At 48.4% G+C, this 10,898-nt stretch overlaps 1 protein-coding gene across 1 annotated transcript in view; it reads right to left on the minus strand.

Moving 5' to 3' along the window:
• Setd7 (SET domain containing lysine methyltransferase 7) overlaps positions 1-8,870 on the minus strand; it is a 42,715-nt gene extending 33,845 nt beyond the window's left edge. The window contains exon 1 of the mRNA XM_026787611.1: positions 7,991-8,870. Coding sequence (XP_026643412.1) covers positions 7,991-8,030 — 40 coding nt within the window. The 5' untranslated portion in view covers positions 8,031-8,870. The remainder of the gene's footprint in view (positions 1-7,990) is intronic.
• Positions 8,871-10,898: the final 2,028 nt, after the last annotated feature.

A 10,898-nucleotide genomic window follows, 5' to 3' on the forward strand; every position in this document is an offset into this window, starting at 1 on the left:
GGCTATATAAACACACCACGGACAGTCCTGTAGGACTATGTAAACACATCATGGACAGTCCTGTAGGGCTATGTAAATACACCCCGGACAGTCCTGTAGGGCTAGGTAAATATACCACGGACAGTCCTATAGGGCTACGTAAATACACCACGGACAGTCCTGTAGGGCTACGTAAATACACCACGGACAGTCTTGTAGGGCTATGTAAATACACCACGGACAGTCCTGTAGGGCTATGTAAATACACCACGGACAATCCTGTAGGGCTATGTAAACACACCACGGACAGTCCTGTAGGGCTATGTAAACACATCATGGACAGTCCTGTAGAGCTAGGTAAATACACCACGGACAGTCCTGTAGTACTATGTAAATACACCACAGACAGTCCTGTAGGGCTATGTAAATACACCACAGACAGTCCTGTAGTATGTAAATACACCACGGACAGGTTATTTCCCTTCTTTAAACACAACCCTTTCCTACAAGGCTCAGAAAATCCATGATCAGCAGGGACCTGGTCCAAAATTGGTTTCTTCTGGTAGAAAAATTGAATGACGTGATGTAATTCTGACACCTGAGTCATGCGGATAATTTGGACAACTCTTTTCTAACTACCTACTGGTGATATTCTTTCATTAAAACAGATCAAATTTACCTTTTCTCTCTTTTAATAAAAAAAACACTCAATGTAGAACTAAAAGGTTTCTCTTATGAAACATTGAAATCAATTAAATGTAGCCATTAACATTCCTATGAATTTAGTGTCCTACTTTTGATTTAGGTGGAGATATCAGAATAATTAGGTTAGTCTCTCAGGAGAGTTATTACCGATGGGCTGGAGAAAGGTTCGCACACTTCAGACCTTAAACCGCGGTTGTTAGTAAAGTTGTTTTTCTACTTGAGATCAAGAGAAGCGCTATGATAAACATGAACACTGTGGGGAAAGAGGCCGGTGTAATCCTTCCTGTGCTCCTTCCTCCCTCGTCCTATTTCTGCATCAAACACTGAAGGTGTGTCACCTTCTGCACCGAACTCAGACTCTAAAGCAAAATGGAAGGTGTTGTGTAACGGAAAGCTGGCCGAGGGCAGTTCCGACTCCAGGTGAGAGGGTGTGGGCGTCTCACCCCTGCTCCACACGGACCCCTCCGCAGCAGGCCAAGGAGGAGGACCTCCTTCACGTTATCCCAGAGAACTGCTGAGTGACAGTCACTTCTCAGGTGACCTTGTGCATTTAGAAGATGTCTGGACGGGTGGCCAGTCTCTGCTAGTCTGGCTGCATATGCAAGTTCTGAAATCTGTCAGACCTCCGCAGGATTTCCATCTTGACTTGGTTTTGTTTTGTTTTTTCCCATCCTTAGGTGCCATGCAATAATAAGAATTAGAACCTAGAGGAGCATCCGAAACTTCCACACTTACTATAGCTTTCTGGGCAGTATAAAACATCAGCAAAGCCAAAAGCTGGGCTTGGTCCTGAAAGCTTGCAATCTTCCTGCGGGGATTAGGAGTTTAAGGGTGGCCCCCAGGCACACAGCAAGTTTAAGGCCAGCCTAGGCTGCACACATAACATTCTGTCTCCAACACAAAACACAACAGAACAGAACAGAACGGAACAGACAGCCCCAGTCAAAACAATAACAACAAAAGGACTCGCAAAGCAGAAAAGCTAGGGGACAGATTAGGTTGTTACAGTCCTGGTCACTGAGTATTAGTGCTGTGTGAGATCTTGGCACGATTCTCCTGTGAATGCGCTGGGACAACAAGGTTCTGTGGTATCACAGCCTTAGCTGCTGAGCCTCCGGAGAAGAAAACAGCAAAGCTCCTTGCTTGGGGGCCAGGACTAAATGCTTTCTTGTCACCTCTTTTCAACCTCACAACACCAGGTGGGACCTGCAAGAGACTGCAGACCACTCTAAATAAAAAAAAAAAAAGCCTCCACCTCAAACCCACCAATTTGCTTTCTGTCTAGAGAAAGGCAAACTGGTCGCTCTTTCTCCTCTCTGATGGCAGAATGAGCTAGCTCTAAGAGCTGCAGCTACGGCCGGGCAGTTAAAGGGCTTTCTGTTCTATCCCAAGGACTGTGTTCTAGCACCTCTTTGGGCTGCTTAGGAATGCCTGCAACTCCTGCTCCAGGGAACCCCAAACCCTCTTGTGCCCTTCCAGGGCACCAGTAGACACATAAGTAATAGTAATTTAAAAAAGAAAGGGAAAGAGAAGCTGTTTAGGGGGACAAAGGAGATTAAGTGGGAGGCAGGAAAGTATGGGGCAATATAGCCAAAGTTCAATACATACTTGTATGAAATACTCTTACAATCCAGGACCAAGTATGATGAAAAGAAAATATATGTCTTTTTAAAAAAATCAATGTCTCAAATTTTATGACCATGTAAATGACTGTGCGCTATTGAGCAAGTAGTGTACTGTGATTTTGTTTTTTCTTATATAGCTTTTCAAGTTAAAAAAAATCTCTAAAAACAAACAAAAAGAAACAGAGAAACAAGGAAACCACCAGCAATGCCAGGCTCCTTATAGAGAAGTGAAGGAGGTTTTGTGGGCAGGCTGCAGAGAATTGCCAAGATTCTCCGCTTCATATCCTGGTTGCGAATTCCTATCCCTTGCCTGAGTTGCCTAACTCAGTGTGGAAACTCTAGTCTTTGCTGAAGACTACAGAATGTGTGGAGTCAGCCAACCACCTTCCAGGCCAGTTCCCACTACACAGAAGGTGGGCACCAGGCCCAAACAACAGGCCAAGTTCACTGGAATGACCGCTTTGTGCTCATAACAGTCCCAGCAAGCAAGCCACCCGGGATCTGTCCACAGACAGACTGAATGATAGCCGGAGAAAAGAAAAAGGAACGTGCCTAAATTTTTTTTTCCCATTTTGTTTTCCCATATGTTTATCTACCAAACAAATAGAAAGCTAAAAATCTCCCCCCTGAAGTTACCTCTGAGCGGAGATATTTTTCTTAACTTGGTAAGATTAGTTTGTTACGAAACTGGCTGTGGATCGGAGATGGGTCCCTGGCCGTCTCCCAGATACTCACAGAAATCTGACAGTGTGATTATTTTCCTTAGAACAAGAGCTCCTGACCTATGCACACCCCTGGATTTGCTGACAAAACACCTCCTCCTCTCCCTCCACAAAAATCATTTAAGAAAAGGCAAACTCATCGATGCAAGGAGCGTGATTTCTTCCTGCTGCAGCCACAGTGGCTGGGAGAGGCACAGGAACCCAATGTCAGCAGGTGAGGATCACAGTTTTCATGTGGCCCACACGGAATAGGTACAGTCAGAGCATAGCACACTGTCCCGGGCACACACATGTAAGAGTCAGGCAGATCGCAGTGTAAGGGACAGTAAGTATCCTTCCTGTTTGGAGGCGGTTGGGACAGTAGACGTGGAACTACTGGCTTTCACTTGGGTTCCTTGTTCTGAGGACTCTGATACTGTCCCGTCTTGAGCATGTCCCCTCAGTGTGTCTTATGAATTTCCAGGCTTTTCTTCTTTTTTTCTACTTTCATAACTGCACATCTGATACCGCAAGACCCTGTAGGTGATGACCTCAGCTATTTCTCTAGCCCTCCAACTGCCTAGCGCATCAGACAGCCGAACTTCCCAGTAGCACTCAGACCCTGTCATTCCTGGCTCCACAGCCGTGGTTTCAACCCATAGCCTAGGCTCTCAGTCTATGACCCAGCTTCCTTTTCCCAGCTCCCCCATGGGTGTCATGTCTTCTTTTCAGCCCCATGTTTCAGCCAGAGCCAAAGAGTATTTTCTGGATGGGCCAGACAATTCCACACTGCTCACCTTCACTCACCAAACTCCACTCTCAGCTCAATTCCACCACTTTTTCAGGGAAGTCTTGTCCTATTGTTTCTCTAGGCTGCAAGGAATTATGGGCCTCAGTGTGTGTGTGTGTGTGTGTGTGTGTGTGTGTGTGTGTGTGTGTGTGTGTGTGTGTGTGTGTGTGTGTGTCTGGCGCGCAGGTGCAGAGACCTGGGCTTCAATTCCTAGTACTTACACAGTGGTTCACAGATGTCCACAATGCTAGTCCCAGGAGACACACAATGTTCAGAAGTACATGCAAGCAAAACATTCATATACATAAAATAAAATAAATGAATCTAAGCAAAAAATAATTTTAAAGGGAAATGCCTTAAAAAGATAAGAAGATGTATCTGGGTATGGCAGTTCAAGCTGTCAGTCTGCATCAGGAAGCTGAGGCAGGAGAACTGGGTTACGTAGTGAGTTCCAGGTCAGCCTGGGCTACATAATAAATTCTAGGCTAGCCTGGGCTACAAAATACAGACTGAGACATTGTTGGGAAAGAAAGGAAAGAAGGTATAAATGTAGGTAGGCAGGCTTAGAAAGAACAATGGCAATTGACAAAGGAATGTCTCAAGTCTAGCCTGTCTCCCTTCTTTGACGGGTGTTTTTAACTTCTTTAAGTTTCTCTGTAAAATGAGGACAATGTAGTACCTGACTCCTAAGACTGGATGGATAATGTCTGAGAAGCACTTAGCCTAGACGCTGCACACAATAAGAGCTAACGATTACAGAGAGGATGTTAATAATAGCTGTGACAAGGGAACCGGCGGGAAGACGGCGCGTGTGCAGAGCTGAGTAGCTGGTGTCGAAGCAGCAAGGTACCCAGACTAGTTTTGGTTAGGAAACGCTCACAGCTGTTTATACCAGTTCAGAGATGTGCGTTAGACTTCAAGCAAAGAGCAGCGCAAAGTGCCAATGCCAAGGATGTCTGAAGAAAGGCCAAGGAAGCAGTGTCCTCCTGCAAGCACACACTTGCTCCAGGCACCCTGCAAATCCCAGCCTGGAATGAGTGGAAAGGCTTCTTTCCTTTTCTGACTTATTTACTTTATCTTATATGTGTGAGTGTTGGTGCCCACAGGAATGGAGTTACTGGTGGTTGTGGGTTGCCATGTGGGTGCTGGGAGCCAAATCCAGGTCCTCTGTAAAAGCCAATGAAATGCTCTTAAGCACCAAGCCCTCTTCTCTTCCTTTTTTCCTTCCTTCTTCTTTTTTGAGATAGGATGTAACTATCGGTCCAGGTTCTGTTGGTCTAACTCTGTTAGTCTCCCAGCCTCAAGTGATGCTCTCTGCCTCAGCCTTCCGAGTAACTGGGACTAAGAGAATGTCCCACTATTCCTGGCCATTCTAAGGACTTTAAAATCTTAGGATTTACTTTTGGGCTGGAGTATATAGCTCCGTGGCATACTGTCTGCCTAACACATACGGCAAAATAAATAAACGAAATGCTGTTGTTATTCTTTTAAAAATTCAGGTATAGTTGCTCACACCTGTAATCCTAGCACTCAGGTAGAGGAATGGCTCAAAGTTTGAAGCCAGTGTGGGCTACAGAGATCTTGTTTCAAAGTAAATAAATAAATAAAACCACAAAAAGCAAAACAAGAAAGCTACTCTACTTGTTTACTTTTAGGTAAAATGGAGAGACTGCCCAAGGCAAGCCAGGGTTTAAGTCAGCCGTTGCAGCATGGTTGTTAACCATGCCTTTCTTGCTCAAGTGAAACCCTGATTTGTAGTAACACTGTCTGCTCATCCTATATAACAAGGCTCCCTGTTTATGTAAAGAAACTTCAAGCTGGGCGGTGGTGGCACACACATTTAATCCCAGCCCTTGGGAGGCAGAGGCAGGTGGATCTCTGTGAGTTGGAGGCCAGCCTGGTCTATGGAGTGAGTTCCAGGACAGTCAGGGCTGTTACACAGAGAAACCCCGTCTCAAAAAACCAGGAAAAAAAAAAAAAAAAGAAAAAAAAAAAAAAAAAAAAAAAAAAGAAACTTCAGTGTTTTGAATCCACTGGAATAACAATCCACATGGAAACAAACTTTTAAGATTATTATTTTGAGACACGGTCTTGTATATTTCAGGCTTGCTTTGAATTTGCTAAGCAGCTGAGGATGACCTTGAACTCCTGATCCACCTCTATGCTCAGGTGTGTGCCACCGCGCCAGGTTTTTGTTCACATGTGGTAGGGTCATAGAAGAACAGGGCACATTTTCTAAACAGCAGCACGGGGGGAGTTGGTTTAGTCTGGCATACTATCTATGATCAATGGTTTGTTTTTTAAAATTTTAAGCAAAAAGCAACAACAACAACAACACAATAAAAATAGTAAAAAGAAGGAGGAGGGTCTGGAGAGATGGCTTAGAGGCTAAGAGCTCTGGCAGCTCTTCCAGAGGATGGGGGTTCAATTTCCAGCATCCCCAGGGCAGCTCACAGCTGTCTGTAACTCCAGTTTTAGGTGATCTGACACCCTCACACAGACATACATACAGACAAAATACCATTGCACATGAAATAAAAATAAATTAAAAACTAAAAGTAGACAGTTTTCAAAAAGAAAGGAATGAGGGCAACACTAGCAATTTGTTAAGAACTGCTTTTCCTGTCCTAACACTAAGGTGCAAGAAGTCAATAACTTGGAAGTTAAAGAAGGCTTCCTGTGGCTGAGTCCTCTGGGCCTCACTAAACCTCAACACCGAGTTTATGGGGAGAGATATAAGCTCTGCAAATTCACATTCCTACTCTCTTCAAAGTTCCAATCAAAACCATGCACTTTAAGACCGTTTTGAAAAACTAAATGAAGAAGGAAGTTTTACAACTTACATTAGAATGGATGCCTTTCCAAGAATTCAAAACAAAAAATCATTCTACTTCATCTCACCCTAAGCCTCCAGAAGCCTGGAAAAGCGATTATGTTTATGAGCGCATCAGAATGGGATTTCTCCCAATGAAGCACCAACAAATGCATACCCATATGCGTTGTGAAACACCGTTGCTTTATTTATTCTTTATCGCTTGTCAGAACCTGTTTATACAAATTAGATCAAAATCAGATTCAACCAGCGATTTAAAATTATTTACTGAGATGCTCGGGTTAACAAATCCGGGAACAACACTATTCGGTCTTGCAAAACATCACGGGAACATTAACGGGGGATAGGATAAAATAAATAATAAATACCCTAGAGACCGTTTTACAGCGTTCATTGTTACAAAATCATAACCTCTCATGACACAAACAACGAGATTGTATAACGTCCCCACCGCGTCTTTTAGAAGTTGGGGGCTGAAAAAAGAGACGGAGGAACTCAGCAAAACATTGTGGCGACAAAAGTCGGGGGAGGGGTGCTCGAGAAGGGGCGGAGAAACCTGACACCCAGGCGGTGATATCACCCGCAGCCAACAGCTCTGAATTCAGAAAGTTAAGTGTCACCCAGCAATTTCGTTCCAGGCTCGAGCGCCCGCACCCGGCTCGGAAGCAGGGAGGGGGAGGGAGCGGGTGGCTGAGTTCGCCCGGGGGCAGCGCCGACCCGGGGTAGCCGCCTCCGGGAAGCCGAGCGTTCGAGCCCAGTGGGGAGCGGTGTGCACTACCTAGCAATGATTTCATCTTTTTTCGGAGGAGCGGCCGGGGCTGCCATGGGCCTGGTGGTGTGCAACTGGGTACGCTGCGATGGGAGACCCACCTAGACAGGGCCCTGGTGGCAGCAGGACGCAGAGACTCAGCCAGGAAAGGGCTGGCGGTCGGAGAGGGGAAGTCGAGGTGGCTGAAACGCGGCTGCTCCGCGGAGGTCGCCGGCCTCAAGGGACTGACCCCCGGCGCCCTCCCCTCCTCCATCCCCGCAAGGACCGAGGCCAAGGTGCTGGGGCAGCTTCGCAACTCCCAGGGAGGATGCTGCTGTGGCCCGTGGGGATGCAGGGGCCGAGCCTTCCCAGGGCCGCGGACTCCGCGGGGCCCCATTCCCCGCCTGTGCCCCGCCGCGCCCCGCGCGCTCCCGGCGGCGTGGCGGTGGCAGTGCAGCCCCCGCCCGAGCCAAGCGACCGGCCACCCGCTTAGGGACCGCGGTGACCACCGGCCCGGCCCGGCGCTAGTCACAGACCGCCACTCTTTTCGCGCTCGCGGCCCCAGGCGCCTCCCCCATCCCCCAGGTCCAGGAGAAATGCCGGTCGTACCTTCCACGGCTTCCTCCACCATCTCGTCGTCGCTGTCCATGGCGGCTGCGACCCTGCCCAGCACCGGGCCGTGCGGCCGGTTCCCGTCCCTCCGGGTGCTCGCGGCGGCTGAGCGAGCGCTGGGGCTAAGCCCTGCGAGTTTGGAGGAGGAGGAGGGGGAGGAAGAGGAGGAGCAGTCGGGGCGGTTCGCGCTGCCTCCCCCTACAGTCCTTTCAATTCCTCGGCCTGCCTCGGCTGCCGCAGCCGCCGTCCCTCCTCCCTTCGTCCCCGGTCCCCAAGGCTCCGGGGTGCAGCGGCCGCTGCAACTTTCTCCTGTAATACCCCCTCTTTGTTATGGAGCAGCTGATCCGCTGACATCACCCGGCGCCGGTGCGCTCCCTCCCTCGTTGATTGACAGTTCCCTGTCCTTTCCCAGAAGTGAGGATCCTTAGAACCGAAGGCGCTTCGGGGCCGCGCCGCCTCTGCTGGGCTGTTGGAAGGCCCGGCTGCGTTTACCTTTTGGCTTGGCGCGCCGCGCGACAGCCACGCGGTCCTGGTCGCCGCCTGCTGCTCAGTAACACTGGGGATCGCTGGGGTATCCGCCCTGGGGTTGGCGGGGGCTCGGAGCGCAGCTACCGGTGACTTGGAAATGCGCGGTGCAGGGTTTTCCCACCACTATACCCATCCAGGATAGCTAGAGCTCACACAGAGCTAAGGAAGCGTTTTCTGATGCTCCTGAGCCTTGACTTCCTCTCGCCCTCGCGCTACCACTTCACCAGGCTTGCCACCACCCGGAGCTACAAAGTGCCGCGAGCACAGGAGCGCAGATGCCCCCCAAAGCCCAGCGTCGTCTCCACAATCCAGTTTCCCAGACTCTAGAGGACGACCTGCACTCCGAATTCACCCACCACCACCACCACCGCAGGTCCCACCCAGGAGTCCCCAGTCCCCACCCTCTTTCGCATCTCCAGCCCCCTGGGGAGATTCAGGAATTCATCAAACCCAAATGGCAGCAGGCTGGTTAATCAGGCCTCACCCGAGGCTGGGCAGGTTCCCTCTCGCCCTTGTCTTGGAGACGGAGCCACCAAGTGGAGAGCTGGAGCCAGGACCCTGTATCTCGCGCGCTCTCGCCTCCCGTCCAGTACGTGTGATGTCTCTAGATGTTTCTCTGGTTTCTCTAAGTACCAGCCACTAGGCAGATTCAGGCGTCTTTGAGAGAAGAAAACCCGGTCCCCACCCCAGTCACTTAAGAGTGTCATTATGACTTTGTGTCTTACAGGTGGCAGTAAAGGACCGCTTTAAATAGCGGGTTAAATGAATGCAGATGTACACAATGTACCGTGGAATTACCGGGTGCCAGTCTGGCCTTCTGCCAAGAACAGCCACCCCGGCGGGTGGGAGGGGTGGGGCAGGAAGCAAAGAAAGTTGTTCCATTTGATTTTGTAAACAATGCACGAGGCCCGGATTTCAAAGTACTTCCAACGCCTGGGAGAGGCAGTATTCCCCCCTCCTCCCAACTTCTTATTTTTAAGACAAGGTCTTTTGTAGCCCAGGCCTCTAACTCACTAACTCACTAACTCACTGTGTACCAGGAAGATGTTCTTGAACTAATGATCTTCCCGCCTCCACATCTCCCCAGTGCAGCAATTACAAGCATTGGCCAGAACGCTGAATTAAAATGATACTGAAGAATCAATCCATGTTCTTCCATGCTATGCAAATACTCTACCAACTGAACTGCATCCCTGGCCTTATATGTCAGGTTTAAAAGACAAACAAACAAACAAACGGGGGCGGTGGCTCACGCCTTTAATCCCAGCAGTGGGAAGGCTGAGGCGTGCTGATCTCTGACTTAAAGGCAAGCCTGGTCTATGCAGCCAGGTCCGGGTCAGACAGGGACAGAGAAACCCTGTCTTGAAGCAGGGAGAGGCAGGAGCATCTAAGAGAAAAATTCTAGAGATATAGTTCTCAGTATTATCAAGAACTTTAGCTCCACACTGATGACCCCTTTAGACAGTGGAAGGTTGTGGAAAGTCAGGGCTAGTGACCCTTACCTCCCCGATGTGCTAGGGTATGAGTTTCTCTTCCTGGGCATTAGACGGTCTACTCACATGGGCAGAGACTCCTCTGGTTTAGGCTGGATTAGCCTTTGAACCTTTAGCCTAGGTTACACCCCTGTAGGGTCCTCTGGTTCAGGCTATACTATTCTGAAGTCTTCCAGACCACTTTGAGGTCTATCTCAGGCCTGACCTCCTTAAGGTCTCCCAGGGCAGGTACCTGGGCCCGTGGACTCCACAGAAATCTGTTCCTGCCGTGACAGATGAAAGAACACCTTTAGATTATAATTTAAATTTTAGTTAATTATAAATTCAAATTTAATTAAAAAAGATATAAATAAAATAAATAAAAAAGATTTTTATTTGTGTGTGAGAGACAGAGACGGAGAGACAAAGAGACTCTCTGTGGGTGGATGCTGTGTGTATGGGGATACCTAAGGAGGCCAGGGAGCATCGGAATTCAGAAGCTAAAGCTACAGACTGTAGTGAGCCTTTGGATGTGTGGGTGCTGTGAACAAAACTTGAGTCTTCTAGAAGATCAGCAAGTGCCCCATATTACATCATTTTAAAACATGAACTACAGAAGCAGGATTTTACTGAGTGTGGTCATGTACATATGTGTGTATGTGTCTGTACGTGTGTGTGTGCTCGCTAGCCAGAGCACAACCTCAGATGTCCTTCAGGTAATGTTAATTTTTTTTTTTTTGACAGACTGTCTCACTTGTCTGGAACTCACAGAGTAGACTAGATCTCAGAAATCTACCTGTTTCTGCCTTCCCAGTGGCTGGGACTATACCCGTACACCTCCAAATTTGTCTTTTTTCTTTTAAAGAATGTGTCCTAGAGATAGAACATTCCAGGCCTTATCTGAT

This window comes from Microtus ochrogaster, chromosome 1 (genome assembly GCF_000317375.1).
Source record: "Microtus ochrogaster isolate Prairie Vole_2 chromosome 1, MicOch1.0, whole genome shotgun sequence".
Taxonomy (NCBI): Eukaryota; Metazoa; Chordata; class Mammalia; order Rodentia; family Cricetidae; genus Microtus; species Microtus ochrogaster.